The sequence below is a fragment of the Anopheles stephensi genome, chromosome 3 (assembly GCF_013141755.1).
Source record: "Anopheles stephensi strain Indian chromosome 3, UCI_ANSTEP_V1.0, whole genome shotgun sequence".
Taxonomy (NCBI): Eukaryota; Metazoa; Arthropoda; class Insecta; order Diptera; family Culicidae; genus Anopheles; species Anopheles stephensi.
The window spans coordinates 15,929,754-15,949,924 of NC_050203.1; the positions used below are offsets into that span (position 1 = coordinate 15,929,754).

Sequence of the window (20,171 nt, forward strand, 5' to 3'; positions counted from 1 at the left end):
TTTTTGGGAGGTTTTATTTGATATCACATCCAAAGTTTTGTAAGCTGTTCCGAAATCCATGTTGTGCGCGATACATCAACCGTGTACCGAAAGGCGTCGTTGCCGTTTAGTAAACAACCACATTCTGTGCGTTACAGGCGCACGAAACAGTCTTCGGTACGAACAGCCGGTAGCGGGAGGCACTCTTCGGGCAGACGGTCGGCTCCACACAGTGGCCCTGGTACCGGACGAGCCCAGGTCGGCAGGCGCAGGTCGGCTCCTCGACCAGCAGCAGCGGGCTGCACTGAACACCGGAGCAATCGTTGTCGCACGTTGGCTCACAGCACGGATGAGCGAAGACTAGCTGCTCACAGGGTGCGCACGTTGCTAGGGAACGGGGAAGAACGTTCGAAACGGATTACAAATGTTGCATGTCACGAAAGGGCTTCGAATGGTGTGCTTACGTGCAGCCGTTGTTTCACAGACCGGTGCCGCGGTAGTGGTCTCGCAAGGTGGTGGGTGGTACACCGGCTGGGCGCATTTGCACGGGGTTTGGCCACACCCGCACGATGGCTGCTCGTAGACGGGACATTTGCACGGGGTTTGGCCACAACCGCACGACGGCTGCTCGTAGACGGGATGGTAAGAGCAGACGGTGGTGGTCTCGACCGGGGCACAAGTGGTCTCGCACGGCTTGTACACCGGCGCCGGATGGTAGACGGGCTGAGCACACTGGCAAGGGTGCTGTCCACAACCGCACGACGGTGGATGGTACACCGGTGGGGCACAGGTGGAAGGTTCTACCGGGGCACAGGTGGTCTCGCACGGCTGGTACACGGGCGCCGGATGATAGACGGGCTGAGCACACTGGCAAGGGTGTTGACCACAGCCGCACGACGGTGGATGGTACACGGGTGCAGCAGTCGTGCAGGGAGGTTCCGTCTCCGGGGCTGGGCAGCACGATTTCGGAACACACTGACCATCGAGACGTACGTATCCGGTCATGCAGACGCAGGTTGGCTGATAGACGAGCAGCTGCTGGCACGTCGACTGCTCACAGTCACAGTCGCACGTTGGCTCACAGCATGGCGGGGACGCCACCAGAACCTCGTTCGATGGACAGTATTCTGTGAAGAAGCGAGAGAGAGAGAGAGAGAGCACTCTGGTGAACTGCAACGAAACACAGCAAGGAGAGTCGCTTCACTGTCACTTACGCGAAGGGTAGGACACGGCTGCAGCGCTTCCCACGAGTGCCACGATGGCCAAGCAAACAGTAGCCACCTTTGCCATTTCGAAAGTGCTTCACTAAAACCGGCGCTTGTATTAGTTCCTTGCAGGACCTGCTGCTCACTGTTGTACCTGCTGCGTTTCTAAGCGAACTGATACTTCCTTCCCGTGTGCCTTAACCCTTTATACTGCTCCGTCGGAAGATGCGACCGGGCTACAGTTCTAAGCTCTCGATAAGGCTCCCGGCTCGCGATGAATGCCGACACAGGAATGCGTAGCAGGACAAAAAAACGCCTTTTCTAGCACAAACCCACCCAATATCTCAAAGCGGCACCGATGGCCGAGAGTTCGATCGTGCGTGAGCCTGTGTACCCCCGCTACCGGGTTGATACTGTCCCGTCGTCGACAACAGTGTTCCTCGCCAGGCAGCAATCAGCAGTACGGCACATTCCGGTGTCTCGTTTTTTGCGCCACCCGTGCTCGATCAGCTTTATCAACTGTACCTTCACTTGCACTGGCCACCACTTTTCCTGGACAGGTTGATAGGTGGCCCCCGCATTCCACGCCAATCGCGCACGAGGAAGTGATACGAAAGTGGCAACAGCTACGAATCCGGGACACAATCGCTCGAACTCAACGGGAATGGTGCAACGGTGCTGCTGCCCACCGGGAGGGACCCGCCGGATCATTTCTCAATGAACGCGGCACGGTGCGGGATCTTCTGGAAGGTTTTTGCTGCTCCGCTGGGCTAGAGACTTCTCAAAAAGAAAGCAACAGTTACGGTACGGTGTTTTGGAAGAACCATAGTCATAGTAGTAGAGGTACGTGCCACAGGTACAACTCGGTGGCGTTATGTCAACAAGCAAAAGGTTTCCCGGTATAGGTGTTCTACCAGGTTCTGCTACGTGATGTACGATCGCGGGGTACCAGAAGTGGAATGGTTACTAACAAGTGGTCAACATTGTTTCTTGGCAGACGAAAAGAACTGCTAAGTAATGATTGTAATGTATGTTCGGCCCATCAACTACATCTCTTAAGAATAGACGTGAGGAATAGACGTCTTCAGGCACATCCTGTTCGTCTCGTTCGATTTCTCCGACTACAGAGTTGAAGGAAAGGCTCTTGCCGATTTTGAGGTTCTTGAACCTGAGTGTCTAAGGTCAGAGCAATCACCCCAACGGTGTAGTACTTCCTGAACATCTTGGCTACATATGGATCATTGTTAGGACCAGAGAAAACATATTGAATAGTTCCCCGAGAAAACATCTTCTATGATGTTCGTTTTTGGATATTTGAGTCATTGAGGACATATTGAGTACAGAAGGCCTGTTTGGGGCGGTCCGTTGGCCGAGGCGATAACGGCGCCAGTCTTCACACGGCAGGACCGGGGTTCAAATCCCATCCAGAAAGCCTCCCCGTACGCAGGGCTGACTACTTTACTACGGGTAAAATTAAGTCACAGCAAATCAAGAAATGGCAGGCCAAGACCTCTCAACGTTGTAGTGCCAAGGAAGAAGAAGAAGAAGGCCTGTTTGAAGTTGCCACTTTTATTAAGAAGAATTACAAGAGCAATAATCCTGGACCTTCCCAAGATCCTGTATGCTCTGATAAGGTCTGAGGTCAACTTTTGGGCGACCTTCCGACCGAGCAACTCATAGCCAGAGTGGAGTTGACTGCTGATCGCTGATTCGATAAAATCGGATAGATGGACAGTGTTGGTAAAGAAGCTTTCTCAAAATAGAGCGATAGAGGTCGCCCCCCGGTACAAACAACGCGCTCAAATTATAAAATCAGTCACACTTTACTTCGATCAATAATAATATCCCTTGTAACTATACAAACTTAACCTCCCCCCCTGCCGCATAAAGCGCTTATTGCTTATTTGTTGCCACACTTGAGACACTGTGCAGCAACTGGAACGTACAGCCGATAGCGGGACGCACTCTTTGGACAGGCGGCCGGTTCTATGCAGTGTCCCTGATAGCGCACCAGCCCAGGACGACATGCACAGGTCGGTTGCTCCACCAGCACCAGCGGACAGGCGCCCGCGTTCGAGCAGTCAAAGTCACACGTTGGTTCGCAGCAGGGCTGCACAAAGACGAGCTCCTCGCAGGCTGCACACGATGCTGCTGGAATGTGGACACGGGATGAGATGAGAGCTGTAGCGTGTAACAGAACAATAGGAATATTAATCTAAAATTACCTGGAGGTGGTTTAGAGCAGGGCGCTTTTGTTGGTGGAGGAGTTGTCCCTGTCGGTGGTGGACAGGGTGTAGTCGTTGGAGCAGGTGTAGTAGGACAGGGGGGTTTTGTCGTTGTACACGGTGGAGGCTTCATGGTGGAGGCACAGGGCCGAAGCGTTGGCACCGTTTGATAAGCTGTGACCTTGGGTGTAGCGCGCGAAGAAGACAACACCGGGGGATACCGATACGGGGGCAGTGTTTGGTATGCGGGGGATGGTGGAGGTGGAACGTATGTGACCGGAGAGTACTTGACACGGGGTGGTGGTGTGTATCCGTATGTTCTGGGGGTCGTCAGCACGTACGGCAAGTTGGTCGTCGAGCAGGGCGGCTTAGTAGTAGTAGCGGGACAGGGTGGCTTCGTTGTCGTACAGGGAGGAGGCTTGGAAGCCGTGCAGGGCGCAGGAGTAGTAGTAGTACAGGGTGGTGGAGGAGTAGCAGCAGTAGTAGTAGTTTGACACGGTGCTGGGGTCGTGGTTGCTGGTTGCGCAGGACAGTGAGACTTGGGAATGCACTGTCCATCGTGTCTTACGTATCCTTCCAGACAGACGCAGGTCGGTTCGTAGACGAGCATCTTCGGGCAGACGACGCGACAGCAGTCATAGTCGCAGGTTGCCTCACAGCAGGGTGGAGTAGTATGCAGCACTTCATACTCCGAGCAGAAATCTAATTCACGTGATGAGACAAACAAAAACCGTTAAACTAAAACTCCTCCAGACGCTGTCCGGCAGACAATATTCAACCTACCAAGTGGTACAGTTTTCGTCTGGCTAAGACCACTCGCCGACGCGATAAGGAGCAACGACACTAGAGACAACATTCTTGCCACGATGAACAGAAACCCTTTGGCGTGAGGCTTACGCATCCTATTAAACCACACTGTTTTACCGCCGTTGGAGAAGTGGCCTTGTACGAATACTTAGTTGCAAACTAAAAATGACACCCTCTCCCATTAGTCCTGACGGTTTTATACCTTTTTTCTGCCGGTAAAGCACCGGTCGGTCAGCAGCCACCAAATTCCAGATTAGATTGACCACTAGCTATCTTCTCCGACCCTTTTTCCCCCAATTAGCACGAGTTTTTGGATGCAAAAAAAGAGGGCGACCACTCTATCGCCTTCTTGGTGGGCCGCCACCTCCAATCTCCAGCTGTACCTGCGCCGTGCGTTGTTGTGTTCAAGTGTAGATACAGCATGCGCAAAGCAACACGAGAAAGTTTTTTAAAGGTCAGTTCGCAGAATTAATTTGAAAACTGCGCCCCATTACGACAGCGTACATCAGCGTTGTGACCTGATGTGTGGCATAATGAGGAGTGGTTTTTGTGGATACTCCTGTTAGGGCTTTTACTTATTCTTATCTATTGTGTACTTACTTATCAGGTGGTGGTTTTAGGTCGGCTGCAGAAGACCTCGGGACCGGTCACGGGCAAGCGCTTTCGTTTGTCGGTCAGTATAGACCCGATCGATAGATGGCCAGGAGACTTTCAGAGCATCCTCGCCACGGCCATCTTCTTCAGGAGTACTTATTCTGCCAATAAGGATCTGGCTTCCTTATTGACTTATTTTGTCCCGTTCGAGGTTCCATTTTTTTTTGGGCTGAAACGGCTCACAGTAAACAACATCATGTTGGTCCCACCGCATCGATAAGCTCTTTCTTCTTTCTTGATGTTCGATCGACGCTCTCTTCGAGCTGCTTCGGATTTCTTTCTTGAAATGCGGGGCGCACACAGTCGGCGATATCGTCTTGAGTTGCTTTATTCATGCTTTATCTACCATTTTCCTACAGTGGCCATTTGCAATCATTCGGTTGCTCCATTCGGTAATAAAGGCTGCTGGTGGTCCTAGTACACTTTTACACTAAACGTACACCCCACCCAGCAAACAAAGAAACCAAAAAAAGTGGTGCATTTTTCGCACCCTTCTTTCTCTCTCTCTCTGCTAACACTTGTATAACATCATTTCCTTAACACTTATTTCCCTTTTTCGGTTCTTTAACAAAGATAGTGGTGCACAGCTGGGAAGGGGGCGGTGATTGAGTTTGAAATAGTTCAACGATGCCACTGCCGACATTCCTTCGCCCAGACCGAGCTGGGTTATGTGCTGTGATGGGTTTATATCATTAGAAAAAGGGGAATTTCTTTTCTAACTAGCTCGTACAGCGCTTTGTAGGGTAAAGGTTCCTGTGAGGTTTTATTAGTACCAACATACACAAAGAAAGGAAAACAGGTAAAGCACGTACGGTTTTTAAGGGCGGTTGTGTGAGGCAACTCTTCTACTGAGAGACTAAGGCGCACGTTGTGTTGATGTGGTTTGTTGATAATCCTTAACATCTTCCTACCTCTTCATCGAGCTTATCGGAAAATCCGCACAAAAACACACTCATTGGAAGCTCATTCGTTCTACAATTGATCCGGATGGTTTGTAGAAGACACCATCACTTGGAATTAGGTTTCTATGTATGGGCGCTTGGCTGTAGTAGTAAATGGTAATATAAAGTGTGTGTGTGTATTATCTTTTTTAGTTCTTCTTCTAGTATAGCTTGATTATTCGCTAAATTGTTACTTGTATACAGCGCTGCGCGTTTAGGCTACATCCGGTTTACCTCCTGTCCCACACTTACTTGAGGTTTGGCTATACACGGGCAAAAAAACAAAAGGCATAAACGGTTTTGTAACGCATACTCTATCTATATCTAGGCACGAATCGCTATCAAATTTCGGGGAGAGGAAACCGCTACTCTACCACGGGCACACTCCAAGAAGAGCTGCCGCCGCCACATCCTACCTACCTCTCAGTACCTTTGCTTCAGTACTCGACGCTGCAGCAACACTACGTTGGTGTTTTTAAAAAGTGGTATTTTAAATACAAAAATATTACAGTACGCATCGCATAATACCGCGGTACAGCTGCTAGTAGAAAACCGTTTGTTCCCCCCCCCCGTTTCGCTACTCGAGTAGAATTGTGTTTCATCAAAACCGATTGTTCGCACTCACTCGCTTATTAGCACATTGTGTTGTAGGTTTGTCGGTGACGATCGGCCACCAGACAAGACCAGGCACCCTATCAGTAGTAGTGTGTTATATGTGTGCTACCGTATTACACACCGTCGACTTAAAAAAAACTTCCCAAAACTCGCAAAAACAAATACACTAAATGATGTATTCCAAAAGAAAGGTTCCTCTATAACTCTCGCTTGTTCCCTTACTTCACTGTTCACCGCGCTACCCGCTAATTGGGGATTAGGGGGGGGGGGGGGGGGGGTTTTAGAGCGAGTTAGCGCAACAATCGCAAATTTAAAATAATAATTATTACAATAAGATTAATAATAATGATAACTAAAAAAAGATAACAAAAAAGAAATTAAATTAAAAAAAAAACCAACGCTACCGGGCGCGCACCTTGCTGGGGTTCTCTGAAACAACGATCAGTAAAGTAGCGCGATCGCGCACTGCCACCATACCAATACATTTCGCGTGACGAATACAACAGTTGAATTGGTTTGTTCCTCACTACACGTACCAAAATGGGCATTTCAGAAGGCCAAAACGCTGATCCCCGGAGACACCAACAACCAACGACGCGTCACAGGTAAAACAGGTGGACCACCCGGCCAGAAACCAGTGGGAAGGTAGTTTGAATTTATATCTTCATCAGCTCGACATAGTTGGCCGGCAGCATGCCGGTAAGGCCGGTACGTTCGACGCGTCCCGTCATCCAGCCAGCATCGATCGAGTTCACCTCGATGATCAGATCGCCCTCGCTGAACCCGACCTCATCACTATCCTGCGCCTCGTAATCGTACAGGGCACGGTAGACGCGCTAAAATTGATGAAAAGAAAAAGATACGATTAGTATTTAGATTTTACCGATTTAACTAACTTATTCTCTTGGTAACTGGTGCACGATCTAACACTGTATGGCAGCAGCAGCAGCAGCCACCATCTCCACTCACAACTAACACTGGCCGTAAACTAAGGTTTGCCGGTTTCCCATGCATCGTTTTACCGTGCTCTGGCCGCGACGTGACTATTCTGTCAAAACTTGTACCATATCACCACCATGGGGGGACAAAACAAAAATTTAACAAACAGGCAGGCGGCACTCTCCTACCAGGAGAGTTCGGTAGCACCAACTTTAAACTCACCAAAACTTGTGCTTGCCCCGGTAGAGTGAGAGATCGCCTTTCACCCTCTTCGAAATTCGAAACAAGCACGCACAGCAAACGGAGCGCACAATGTGCAGATAAGCCACGCAGGTGTTGTGTCATGGGAGCTTATCCCGGGACTAAATTACGTGCCGATTCTCTCCCATCATGCGGGCACCACCAGAAAAGCCCCAAATCCGTTAGTGCGAAAAAATAAAGTAACGCTGGTCGCGTTCTATGTGCAGCGCGCAATCGTTAAAAGAACGCTGGCCGGTGGATGGGTTCTTAGAAAGTGCACACTTTTTAGCAGACACAGTTTCTAACCGTTGCCTTTCGGAGCACGCTAATCGCGTACTGCTGCAAAATCGACCCTTAAATGAAGGGTGTTTTATCGTGTCGCCCTCGGCTCGAAACGTGACTCCTGCTGCCGTATATAACATCACGAGCGCTTGATTCGGTGATCATAGCGTAGTAACGCTTTGCGCCAGTCACTACTTCTTCGAGGCATGACGATCGTAACAGTGTCCTGCTGCGGCAGGAGTAACACCGTGCCACTCCACCTTGGAGCTCTACTGCTGCTGCTAGTGCTACACCTTTCGCTTTCGAGCGCTAATCATTACTATGAAGTAATGGGAGAACCTTCTGTAACGTACGGTATGTAACTACTAAAAAACTTTAGAATCGTTGGAATATCTTGAGGACATCCTTAACGTGTTTCTTCCATTGCAACAGAACTCGTGTGTCCCGAGAACGAGCAACTTCACGATACGATGCCTTGCTGCGAACCGACCTGCGACAACGACTGCTCATCCGCCAAGTGCTCTAAAGCGTACGTCCGTCAGCCGACTTGTGTCTGCAAGGAGGGATACGTCCGGCATAAAAACAAGTGCATCCCGCCGCAACACTGTCCACCGAAACCGCCTGCTCCTGGTAAGCGTTAACTCATCTCCAATCACTCTTAAACAAACTAACCGGTGTAACATCTCCCCATCATCACAGTAACGTGTGCAGAGAACGAGGAACTTCTACCATCTCCGCCAAGCTGCGAACCGACCTGCACCGAGGATTGTGCCGGACGGCCGGTACACTCGCGCTACGTCGATCAACCGACGTGCGTTTGCAGGAAAGGGTACAGACGCCACAAGGGCAAGTGTATCCGGGTTGACCAGTGTCCGTCGTGCGGCCCGTACGCAACGCTCAAAGCTAATGCACCGTGCTGCGAACCCACGTGCGACAACGATTGCAGTAACGTGCTGTGCCTCGAAGGATATCAAAGCGACGAACCAGTTTGTGTGTGTCAGGATGGATACGTGAAGCATAACAGCACCTGCATCAAGCGGGAACTGTGCCCACAGACGGTGTATCCGGTCCCGAAACAGTTTTGTCGCTGCAGTGTCAAGCGAAGACCGAAGGGCCGTGTTCCGGTGCCGGTGAAGTACGTGGAGATTATCACACAGGCCCCGTGCAGTTGCTACCAGCAGCAGGTGGTGAACGATGGGCGTGTTGTGGGAGACCACTTTCCTTCGGATACTTATTCACCCGCGAAGTATCCAGCGATGAGTTACGTCTCACCGGGTTACGTTTCAACGACGTGTGCCCCACCACTCCAGACTCCACCACCATGCCAGCAACCTTCCACCTACCCGCCACTCTATTACGGTCCACCGGTAACCCATTCTCCTCCGTCATATGTCCCAGGACCTTACGTACCTCCGCCAACCTGTGCACCTCCACCGCCACCACCACCACCACCGCCGGTATACACGCCACCACCACCACCGCCTGTCTACACGCCACCACCACCACCGACAACAACCTATGCACCACCAAAACAGTATTATCAGCCGCCGGTCTATGCAGCTCCGGGAAAGCTTCTTCCACCTCCACCTCCTCCTCCGTACGCCTACACTTTCCCCCCGGTAGTGGAAACGACCACGTGCGCAAGTGTTACCGTGCAGCCTTCATACGCTTATCCGCCGGCCGACGCCGTCCCCCTGAAACCTTACTACCAGCAACCACCTTCATCCTATCAGGATCAACCTTACTACGCCATACCGGCCCTCAAACAGTGCTCCTGCAACATCAACGGCAGCCCGGTCACATCCAGCCCACCGTGCGCCTGTGGCAACAGCAAATATCCACCACAAATGCAAACGTACAACAGGCCACCCATCTCGTATAACGTGGCCACACCATCCACCACTACAGCTGCACCAACGACCACCCTCTGTCCGCCGGTCGTTTGCAATCAGTGCAACCAGGCACAGTACCTTCTCCCTGGATCGTACCGGCAGGATCAACCGTACCTGCAGCAACAATCGACAACGCCCGGACCGCTACCGGTGGACGTGTCGTACATTCCGCTGCCCGGATCCGTCTGCAGTAACGCGGATGCTGTTTCTGGCACCGGCACTGGTGGGGCCGCGCTTGTACCCATCGGCACCAGCGGATCCCTACCGTTACTAAGCGTCCTGGTGTGATAATGTCTTGATTTTAGTTAGTAACTTATTTATAACTAACCACAACCCAAGTATCTGTTTCTGTGTAATAAAATAGTAAAACTTTACCAAAACCCTATATACTCGGTCCCGTTGTCGGGTCGGTTCGGTTGATTTGTAATGTGTAGGACGACTGCCCCTATCCCGGTGATGGTCAACTAGACAGTGCATAGCCAACCCCTAGAGAGGGTTCCCTCGATACAACTTACCACTTTGCTCATCGATTTGCCCGTTGCATTCGAAGCAGGTGCAGCGTACTGCTGGGGTGGTTGAATGTACTGCGGTTGCTGTTGCTGGGATTGTCGGTGTTGCTGCTGCTGCTGCTGCTGCTGCTGATACAGTTGCTGCTGCTGCTGCTGCTGCTGATACAAAGCTGCCTGCGAGTTGTCCGCCACCGAGCCATAGTAACCGTTCACCGGATCGATATCGTTAACCGAACCGATTCGTCGATTGTTGTTCGCTGACACTAAAAAATGAGAACCAACGGGGGTAAGCAACGAAACACTGATTTAGTAAAACGGCAGACTCAGAATTGAACACACTGAAGCTCAGGTTAAGCCAACAGTTTGCTTATCGCTCCGCCTTAGCATTGATAAGCGCTTGATCGATGATCTGTTGCCCGTAGGTAATCGATCGTTTAACAGACATAAATTTAATACTATTTGCTCGACACAATATTTTATGGTGATTAGGTTGGTTGCGCACGCTTTGTCGCCTTTAGGCAACACACGCGTGGTCGTTATAATCACTGCCATCCATCATACTAGGGTGGGAGGGTACGAGAGCAAACATGTTGCAATTCCAATGCGTGTCGTGCTCGCACCGCCGTCGCATTTATTTACACACACCTTCCATGGACCAATTCGTTAAAAAACGTTAAAAAAAACTGCATATAAATATCGCACACACGTTTACGAAATCGTTCGAAACACGATGTGGTCCATCCGCTGACAAAAAAGGGTGCCATCCATCACACACACCGGCGTGCGGGGTAACGGATGTCTGATTATTTCTCACGACGCAACGGCGAACAGCGAACAAGCGAAGGCCTCCGCGGGATGATGATCGCGACAACGAACCAGAAAACCAACCACAACTGGCCGACCGAAGCGATAAGATAAGATCGTCATCGCCATCGGCGCGCCACACTTTGAAGATCTTACAGCGTAGTGATATTGCAAAGAAAAAAATACAAATTAGGCATATACAGGGGGAAAAAACGAAGCTTCATCCGGGATTTTTCTACTGGGGAGTAAAATAAAAACTCAACCCGGGGAGTTATGCAGTAGCGGCCCTCCACCGGTCTCGGGGAGGGAATGATAAAAAATTGCAGACAGCAACGAAAACAAGAGACACACACCACAGCAAAAAAAAATTGGGAAGACATACATTCCTTGCGGATCCGTGCAGTGCATAATTAAAGTGATGGGAACAGTTGTGTAGCACTGGCAATTGGTTCGCGCGATAGAGACTGTGGGACGAGAAAGCTTAATTCGCAACCATGCAGACCAAGAATAAGGTTCCGCTGGTCGCCGTGCGTGTAACCCGGCGGGTGTTGTGCCACTAGCACTCCAACAGATCGTGCATGCGTGAGATGAATGTTTGGAGCACAATTTTATATAAAAGAAAAAAATATAGTAAAGAAAAACGCTTCTTCACCTCTAGTTTCCTGTTCAACAACAGTTTAAAGTAGGTTGGAATAGACATCCTCAGATCGAAAAAAAAACACATACACACAAAGCAGCGTACAAGTAACCTTCTTCCAGCAAGCGGGCACTAGGAACATCTCCACCAGGATATACGCAAACACACACACAACACGCATCAAAACAAGCTGAGCTAGCAATGTGCAACACACTTACGCTAAATAACGTGGCGTGACTGGAGAGTACTTACTATTGCCGGAGCTGTAGATCAGCGTTGCGCTCTGGCGATTCGGTTGCGGCACATTTCGTGGCCCGTCCGTGAGCGGATCGTAGTCAGCAATTTTGCCAATTCCACCGGCACCGGCTGCTGCTGCTGCTGCACCATTGTTCATGTTACCGTTGTTGTACTGGTACATGTGCTGCTGTTGCTGAGCGTGCATCGCTCCACCGTACTGACTGTTACTGTTGGCACTGTAGCGTTGCTGCTGCTGCTGCTGCTGCTGCTGAGCATACGGATCAACCATTCCTGCCGCCGACTGCTGATGGTGATGCTGCTGGTGTTGCATATGTTGCTGCTGCTGCTGCTGATGATAGGCTGCCGCTGATCCGTTCGCACGCTGCTGATCCATCATAGCACCGTGGTGTTGCTGATGATGGTGCTGCTGCTGCTGCATATGTTGCTGCTGCTGCTGCTGCTGCTGCTGCTGACTGTGATGATAGTGATGGTTGTTGTTGCCCATATGTGCACCAGCAGTACCGTTGTTGTTCACCTGATTGGCGGCCGGATTGGGGCGGGCATAATTATCGTACGGATCGTAGTACTTCTGCGTTGCCGCACCTCCACCACCACCACCGGACGGTGTGGCCGAGTTTTGCAGCACCGAGTGGCGCACATGCTCAGCATTACCGAGCGAACCAGCGCCGTTCGCATTGGTGGCATGCTGATGATATGCCGTCGTACCAGCAGCATATCCTCCTTGCTGTTGTTGCTGAGGATGTGGATAGCCACCGCCCTGCTTGTTGTTGTTGTTCATCTGCTGATACTGCTGCTGCTGCTGCTGCTGAAGCGATGCTTGGTAGCTGTTCGCCTGGTTGTGTTTGGTAATGTTGGCGGTGGAGATAATCTGTGCCTGCTGGGAGGTGGTGTTGGTCGGCCCGACCGCCATCCCACCATTGTTATTGACCTGCTGTGATGCTGGAGCGGACGTCGGTGCCACGACCGGCGGGGGTGGTGGTGGCTGATAATGGGGCAGCGATTCGGCAGCCAGTTGCTCCGAAAAGTACTCCGATTCTAGATCGTTGTTGTCTGCGGAGGTGCGCATAGAAATTGGCATGTTTTTTGTTGTTGTTGCGTGTGTTTCAGTGCGCAGAGGCGGTTTAAGCAATCGTTTGCATTGTGCGGGAGCAGTTTGTGCAGATATAGGATTCCCCAACACACACGCCAAGGATCACCCCAGTATTGAAGCCGGTCAGCAGTTCGTGATGTGAAACCATTTACATTGATTTTTATGTGACACATACGCAGAGGAGGGGGAACAAGAACATTGAAACACGATTCGAGCGATAAGAGTCGTTTTGTAGACAGCAATCACAACACAAGCACAATAATTAGATTGATGGTGTAACAGTAGGTGATGAAGAGAGCGAGCAGGTGGTGTGATGTGACAGCAGGTGATGAAAGTAAAAGCCAAAAAAAAGCACAATAAGTAAACAGAAAAATGTAGAATAAAAAAAAAAAAGACATTCGCGATTAGATTCCTGTGTTAAGATTTGGGGAAATACACGTCCTAGCTTCTTAACGGCTAACGCAAAAAAACGACACCATCCCAACATTTTCCCGCAAAACATAGTTCAAACACACGCAATGTATAATGTATTTTACACAAACGGCGGACAATTCTATCTAGCGGTAGTAGTTAGCACAGTAATACACAGATAAGCACACAACTAAGCAAAGATCCCATGGGAGAGTAATTGCGTTATTCTTCTCGGTCTCTTGCGACGAAATATTCTTTAATTAACGGAAAAACGGTACCGGCGACCGATCGCCCCGTGTTCCAAGATTTCGAAACCATTCCGGCGGTCCAAAGTCAGAAAAAAAAATCCATCCCCCAAGTCACATTCTTTTTACGCGTGGACGACATAAAAGCATCTTCCGCTTGCACTTCCCAAATTTACAGGCACAGAAATTCTTTCCTACCCTCAGAGGCCAAAGTTTGGTGTGAAAATGTGACCTTACAGCGCTTACCGCCACCGCCGGTTCAGAGTGCCGTGGGAAATTCGCTTACTACATGAAAGCGCACAGGTTGCTCCCGGGGAGCGGCTTTGGTGGGCCTTTGTTTCCTCACTTCAATAATTTATGGAATACATTAAAAACAATTACCGAAAATGTCAGTTGGTCACACACATACCCGTGCTTGGGATGGGTAGATTTTCCAAAATACAAAAAGCTAACCAAGAATGACTTAAGTCGCCTTCTAGCTGTCTTAGAGGTTCTCAAAACACTGGACTGAATGGATGACTGGAAGGTAAATACTACTGCTGGCACCAACCAGGCAGGGCCCAATTATCATCGAACACATTTTACAGCTCTCGATCGAGTTTCTAATGACACGTTCCGTTTTGCTTCTTCTTTCACGGGAACTATTCGGTGGTTGGAACCAGGAACTGAGGCATTGGCTCGTCACTTCAAACGCACAACCTTGGGAAGGAAAACAATCACCACCTAACAAAAACTCCCGCACGGCACGGGTATAATAAGTTTGTCTAAGGCCGTCACCAGGTAGACGACACAACGAGGAAAAAGTTGCCAAATTTATGGCAGGCTCATAAAAATGCGCTTTGCTGGTTTTTCCCTATCGTCGTCTCACGGTACCTTCCATCGCGTATTGCCATCGCAAGCTCGTTCAGGTACCAGCAGACTAACGAACGACATACCACGCGGGTCCCCGACGATGATGATGATCATGGTTTAAAATTCGCTTAAAGAACTTAGAACCAACCATTTCGAAATCGAAACGACAATGAATTGGGGGAAGCACTGTAGTTATTACCCTGTGGTCTCATCGAAATTCCACACTCGCCAACAAATCAAACCTCCACTCATCGTCCGTACGTCCGATGCACATAGTAATTGTTCGTTCATTTGCTGTCCAGTTCGTTTGTTGGTACAGTCCCCTTGATTTCTAACACTACGGGGCCGAGCATCACTTGTCGGTTTGGGGGTTTTGGGGTTTTAAAGTGGCATTTTATTGCACACGGCGGAAGACGGCTATTGCAAACCTTGCAGTGGTCATAAACCACCCATAAAACAGTATGCATCTGGCACAGACCCAGACGTCACAACGAGCAAACAGGCGGGGGTAAAGCCTCGATCCCTCTTGTTGTGGAAAAATGCTTTAATGGAGTGAAGTTGCAGCTACGGGAATAAAACGGTAGGAAGCTTCCACACTCAAAAGACCAACCAAAACTTCAGAATGCAATTTAAACTGTAGAGCGAGAGAGAGAGAGAGAAAAACAAGATATACTCCAACTCCTACAGGATAGGCTTCCGCTTTTAGTTCTAGAAGCCAACCTATTTAGCGCGACGACATTTGCCATTGTTTGCACTTGCGTATTTTACGCCACATAGCCTACGCAGCACGGGATGTCAAACGAGCGGCCAGGCAAAGGGCCAACCATTTCCGGTCCAGGGCAAGAACGTTTCGAATCAAGATCAGCGCTTGTCCCAGAGTTGTGTCTCTGTTTTCGCACCCACATTTTGAGCTCCGTAAGCATGCTTGCTCTACTATTTCCGTTTTGAGTGTCTCAACCGATTCTACGACACTTCGAAATTCGACAATTGCACACTTGACACACGGAAAAGCTCGTTTTGCTTGAGCATAGCCAGCAGTTGGGGAAAAAGACAGGAAGACGAACAAAATATGATAACTTGTGCTTTGCGTCCCCTCTTCCGGGGGCTGGAGGTCTCTTCCGAGTTCAAGGAAACGGAAACCCAGCGAAGCGTAAAGCAATAAGAGGGTAGGCAGCGAACGCTTACTTTTTTTGGTGAGTGTTCTGTTGTCATAATGGGCAATGGGCTGCTATTGCTATTTCCCGGGGTTTTGGAGGGTTTTAAAATATCTTCCCGGAGCACAGGGGAACGGGCCAACACTTTTGCAAGGTTCCGTTCCATTCCATGGGAACTTGGAGGAACCCCGAACTGCGTTAGCCGATTGTGGTTCGTATATTTTGTCGGTTGAAGTTTTTTTTTGGTGGTAAAAATTAAACTCCTCTTGTGATAAACTGTTACAACAGTTCTATACATTGTGATGTCCCTTGTTGATGTCGTCTCAACAAGTCTCTAAAGAATAATGTGAATGACGAAGATGTATTTGGTCAATCAGAAACATTCCTCCAAGAATCACTCTTTAAAGAGTTTGGATCCATTGAATCACTTAGGGGCAACATTTCACGGCGTACTTGCAATATTCCACTACTCATTTGCAACATTCTCCATGGTAGTGACTTATTTAGTGTCTGATTGAAGTTGCTGCTATCCAGATGTTTCTCCATGACTTTCACGTACAGTGAAATCTTTTAAAAATAGCTCACAAAAAGAGAGTTTCTATTTAGCAAATCTTCGCCCATCCTGCAAGACAACACAATCGAACGGTTCAACTAAGATACAACAAACTATCAGTCTGTTTGGACGTTCGGGGGGACTGACTGTTTGCATCACTTCCGCCTTTCGTATGTTTACATTGCACAAACAACGCGTTGTTTGTTTGTGTTTCCGTTTAGGCGCCACAGAAGAAAACCACAAACACAATGCACCGCACCTAACCACCAGGACCAGCAGTCCAAGTCAGTGTGGGAAAGATTTTCCGGGAGATATTAATAGCCGCCCCAAAGACCAAATTCCCAATTTTGCGCTCCTCACGTGGCGATGCTATCTTCCAATCGGAAATCATGCATCTATGATCAAATTGTTGCTAGCTTTTACCGTGTGCAAAAAACAAAAAACCAAACGTTTGGCTGGGAACAATCAAACAATTGTTGATGGTCGATTTTTTTACAGCCTCCTCTGTTTAGTACTATCAGCTCTCTCCATCTAGAGCGCGTTGTACGCACTGAAGAAATAGTTTCCCCTAAAGCGAATCCCTTAAACAAACAAACATTTTTGCCATCTGCCCTTCGTTCTAGGCTCCAGGGCTCAGCTGTTGCAACAACCACAAGCGACACAATTTTTACCCCCCAAAACAGGGAAGCGGCACAAAACGAAAGTTTCTTGTCTTCTCTTTGCTCGTTCCTTTATCACAAAGCACAACCAGCGGCATTACGCGGGCACCCAGAGCGAAAGAGAGAAAATTAAGCTAAAAAATTCACCAAAAGCCCTGACGACAACAGTGTCCCAAACCGAAGATACTGCAACCCAACGACTTCCTTCGTCCGGTCACATCCGGTGGTGAGGTGATGGCGAAAGGAGTGCACATTTTACTTTTACTCACCTTTACTGTCGATGATTTCCGTGCACTCTCGCTGTCGTTCCATCGCTGCTTTCTTCTGCAGATCGCCATGGTACGCGACGTTGGAGATGTTTTTCGTGTTTTGCTTGATTCGTAGCGTTTCCGGATCGTCGGCAACCTTTATTTTTTGTCGATTTTTGGCACGAGAAGGGCACGCGAATTTCCGAAAGCAGCATTTCCGTAGTTCAATGGTCACCATAATATGAAAAGAGACAGAAGAAAAAAAATTAGTGAAAAAATAAAGACATACGCTGTGGTTGGAAGTAGATATCGAACAAACAAATCTCTTCATAAAAGGAACTCAATTGTAATAGTCAACCAAACAACTTGGAGGAACTCTCTAGATCTAGAATTACAAAACGGAAGGCATATTCCAACTGAAACCTCCAATCTCAACAATACATCGCGGTACATCCGCGAATAAACTCCGCTTCCCGTTTTTTTTCCCAACCACAAAAGAAGAGGCAGCACACGCAGCACGAGCCCCGAATATTGTATGTGAAGAAAATGAAACGGTGATCACAACAGCACAGCACCCCATAAACGTGAGATCACACACCAGGCCGTGAGTTGTGCTCTGCATTGAATTAATTGAAGTAAGAAATCCGGTGGTAAGCGCAATACGATCGTGTGTCCTACATTTCCATCCATTCAGCGCGCTCGTCCGCTCCGGTACCCCTTGTCGTTGCTGAAGTGTTGATGTTGCTGATGAGAAGGATTTCTTTTTTCGCCTCTCAACCCAATTCCTTCCTGCGTCTCAACAATCCCTCCGCCCGTCCGAGACTCCCAACTGAACGCTGAACGACATCGAAAGTTTCCATCGATCCATCCAGGAGTGAGAAACCGAGAGTGTGGTTCACCGAAAGTAATGGTTGCAATTAAGGTGAAAAAAAAAACATGATCGCCCTCCGCTCAACGCGCGGATACGATGCGTTCTTCATAGCACGTGTTTGGGGCGGACACACGGCCCGAGAAAGCAAGCGGCTCCAAAAGTGTTCATACGTATCTCGCTCACAAATCTCGATAAAAGTGTGTGTGTGGGTTAACAGTGAAAGGTAATTATTACTGCAATTAGTACTAATGTTCTGTTTGATACCTTGTTGGAGATTGCGTTCGTATTAATCATGCACAATCACACGTGTGTGTGTGTACAGGCGTCCTCCTATTTCATATTGATTCCTTTCCGCAAAGAAACAAACGACTACGCCACAAGCGACGAACCCGACGAATTGCTGGCCCAAAAATTTACGCCCAACCATCTAAATGCTTACCTGCGTTACTTTTCCTTTCAGCTTCTCGAAGTCGGCGTGATATTTGACGTTCGATTGGATTTTGGTATTTTCCGCGATACGCTTGAACTCCGGTGTCTCCGCGATCGTCGTAGCTTTGGCTTTAGGAATATGTCTGCAAAAGGAAAAAAAGGTAAGAAAAACACACACACATTAGTTGCGATTGGATTTGCTCCATTGAGCCAGGCAACACATTTGCCAGCCAATGTTGTTACTAATTAAGACATCATGAAATGAAACGAGGCGTTAAATAGATACCACGAGCAGGCTCTCAGCAGGAACCAGGACATGGCTTTTAGTTAAGTGAACGCGCACATCAATTTCGATCGTCCAGTGTTCGGCTTTGCGAACGTTCTAACCCGGTAGTTGTTAAGTTAAACAAACGATAATGCCGCCCATCTGTCCCGTCGTTGTACAGCATAATGCATCCACCACACTATTATGGCGAATGGAATTAATCGTGGAATGTGTGCTTCATCAGCCACATCACCGGCTGCCTGCATATATGGTTTTGAAATGTGCCGGCGGTTCCTTAAAAGAGGTTGGGAGATTCTTTTTTCCTTTGCCCTTTGCAACTTCACCGGGCAATCAGGGCTGCATTCACAGAGAATCATCATCATCATCATCATCATCGTTGAGATCGGTTTTGCTCAAGAAGATTGACGGTTCAGAACGATGGATCTGGTACAGTGCAAACTGTGTCACGAAATGCATCGTATGCACTTGATTAAATTACAATTATAAACCAATCACACGCCCCAGGGGCCCTCCCTAGGGTCTTTACTTAGCCTGCGCTGCACTCTCTTGCATAATGCATGTCTCCGAGAGTTTGTTTGATGTCTGTTTTCTGAGGCATTCTTCTTGGACTGTATTTCAGCTGCATCATCATCATCATCATCATCTTCAACAGAATTTATATTGACGCAAAACGCAGTGGAGAGTTCTCGGAATTTTGAAGAACACCACAATATCTGCCTCCTAAGTACAATTTTTTTTTTTACATATTTTTTGTACTCTTAAATTATAAAATTAATTTTCTATTTGAAATTTAAAACAATCGAGTTTGAAATAAAAATTAAATTTTGACCCAGTTTGCTCCCACCGTGCATTGCAGCCTCTCAAGGGTGGAAACCGAAGAATTAATGCCACGTTTATGAGCATGTGTCCATATTAGGTCTTGAATTTCGACCTACAGCCAAACCAACTATGGAAGCAAACGGGACCGGAGGACGGTGCACGGTTGTTTGTGCCGGCTTTAATCAAAGGCGCGTGCGTCTTTTCGATCGTAAACGATCGTGGTCGATGGGGTTTTTGGGTGGTTAAAGCATATTACAAGGCGTAAAGAAACTCAAAGCAAACTTGTATGCATAAAGGCCATATGCTACGGAGGCACCGGTAAGAATATGATTTCTTCTTCAGGACACACCATCCAGGAAGACCAACTGCTCATATAAACAAAGCTGCTATAGATAAGCAACTTGAAAATGCAATCAAACACATGCTTTATCTATTCTGATAAATATTATTTTAAAGCGTGCTAAATTCATCATATTTAGCACACGTTACAATAGCAAAACTGGTACACAACGCCCTTTTTGCTGCAAGCTGTTAATGCAGTTAATAAATTTGCATTTCCACTCTCAC

At 48.5% G+C, this 20,171-nt stretch overlaps 4 protein-coding genes across 7 annotated transcripts in view; 1 reads left to right on the forward strand and 3 right to left on the reverse strand.

The window, feature by feature from the left end:
• LOC118509869 (keratin-associated protein 9-1-like) lies at nt 1-2,148 on the reverse strand. Its single transcript, XM_036051092.1, has 3 exons — nt 1,194-2,148; nt 444-1,106; nt 1-366 (listed from the first exon to the last, which is right to left on the reverse strand). Exons 1-3 carry the CDS (start codon nt 1,267-1,269, stop codon nt 107-109), a joined length of 999 nt encoding a protein of 332 aa, XP_035906985.1. The 5' UTR covers nt 1,270-2,148; the 3' UTR covers nt 1-106.
• Nucleotides 2,149-2,983: 835 nt separating this feature from the next.
• Nucleotides 2,984-4,996, reverse strand: LOC118511251 (gibberellin-regulated protein 14-like). 3 transcript variants are annotated; one of them, XM_036054102.1, is made up of 3 exons: nt 4,193-4,996; nt 3,410-4,111; nt 2,984-3,332 (listed from the first exon to the last, which is right to left on the reverse strand). In XM_036054102.1, the coding sequence occupies exons 1-3, from the start codon at nt 4,308-4,310 to the stop codon at nt 3,085-3,087; spliced, it is 1,068 nt and encodes a 355-aa protein (XP_035909995.1). In that variant the 5' UTR covers nt 4,311-4,996; the 3' UTR covers nt 2,984-3,084. The 3 variants fall into 3 exon arrangements, with proteins under 3 accessions (XP_035909995.1, XP_035909994.1, XP_035909993.1); XM_036054101.1 differs by having other exon boundaries at nt 2,984-3,340; nt 3,418-4,111; nt 4,193-4,995; XM_036054100.1 differs by having other exon boundaries at nt 2,984-3,335; nt 4,193-4,995.
• Nucleotides 4,997-5,182: 186 nt separating this feature from the next.
• LOC118511248 (LIM and SH3 domain protein Lasp) overlaps nt 5,183-20,171 on the reverse strand; it is a 45,459-nt gene continuing 30,470 nt past the window's right edge. The window contains exons 3-7 of one of the 2 annotated variants that reach the window (XM_036054096.1): nt 18,510-18,642; nt 17,221-17,356; nt 11,982-13,037; nt 10,295-10,551; nt 5,183-7,262 (exon numbers count right to left, since the gene is read on the reverse strand). In XM_036054096.1, coding sequence (XP_035909989.1) covers nt 7,083-7,262; nt 10,295-10,551; nt 11,982-13,037; nt 17,221-17,356; nt 18,510-18,642 — 1,762 coding nt within the window. In that variant the 3' untranslated portion in view covers nt 5,183-7,082. The remainder of the gene's footprint in view (nt 7,263-10,294; nt 10,552-11,981; nt 13,038-17,220; nt 17,357-18,509; nt 18,643-20,171) is intronic. The other variant, XM_036054097.1, reaches the window with a different exon arrangement.
• Nucleotides 7,845-10,288, forward strand: LOC118511249 (leucine-rich repeat extensin-like protein 5). Its single transcript, XM_036054098.1, has 3 exons — nt 7,845-8,241; nt 8,320-8,517; nt 8,587-10,288. The coding sequence occupies exons 1-3, from the start codon at nt 8,094-8,096 to the stop codon at nt 10,065-10,067; spliced, it is 1,827 nt and encodes a 608-aa protein (XP_035909991.1). The 5' UTR covers nt 7,845-8,093; the 3' UTR covers nt 10,068-10,288.

Coding starts and splice junctions, on each gene's coding strand:
- LOC118511249 (XM_036054098.1), top strand. CDS start 8,094: ATGACGATCGTAACAGTGTCCTGCTGCGGCAGGAGTAACACCGTGCCA. Junction 8,242..8,319: donor AGAACCTTCTGTAACGTACG/GTATGTAACTAC, acceptor CCATTGCAACAG/AACTCGTGTGTCCCGAGAAC. Junction 8,518..8,586: donor ACCGAAACCGCCTGCTCCTG/GTAAGCGTTAAC, acceptor CCATCATCACAG/TAACGTGTGCAGAGAACGAG.
- LOC118509869 (XM_036051092.1), bottom strand. CDS start 1,269: ATGGCAAAGGTGGCTACTGTTTGCTTGGCCATCGTGGCACTCGTGGGA. Junction 1,107..1,193: donor AGCCGTGTCCTACCCTTCGC/GTAAGTGACAGT, acceptor GCTTCTTCACAG/AATACTGTCCATCGAACGAG. Junction 367..443: donor CTGTGAAACAACGGCTGCAC/GTAAGCACACCA, acceptor CCCGTTCCCTAG/CAACGTGCGCACCCTGTGAG.
- LOC118511251 (XM_036054100.1), bottom strand. CDS start 4,310: ATGCGTAAGCCTCACGCCAAAGGGTTTCTGTTCATCGTGGCAAGAATG. Junction 4,112..4,192: donor GACGAAAACTGTACCACTTG/GTAGGTTGAATA, acceptor CACGTGAATTAG/ATTTCTGCTCGGAGTATGAA. Junction 3,336..3,409: donor CTGCTCTAAACCACCTCCAG/GTAATTTTAGAT, acceptor TCCACATTCCAG/CAGCATCGTGTGCAGCCTGC.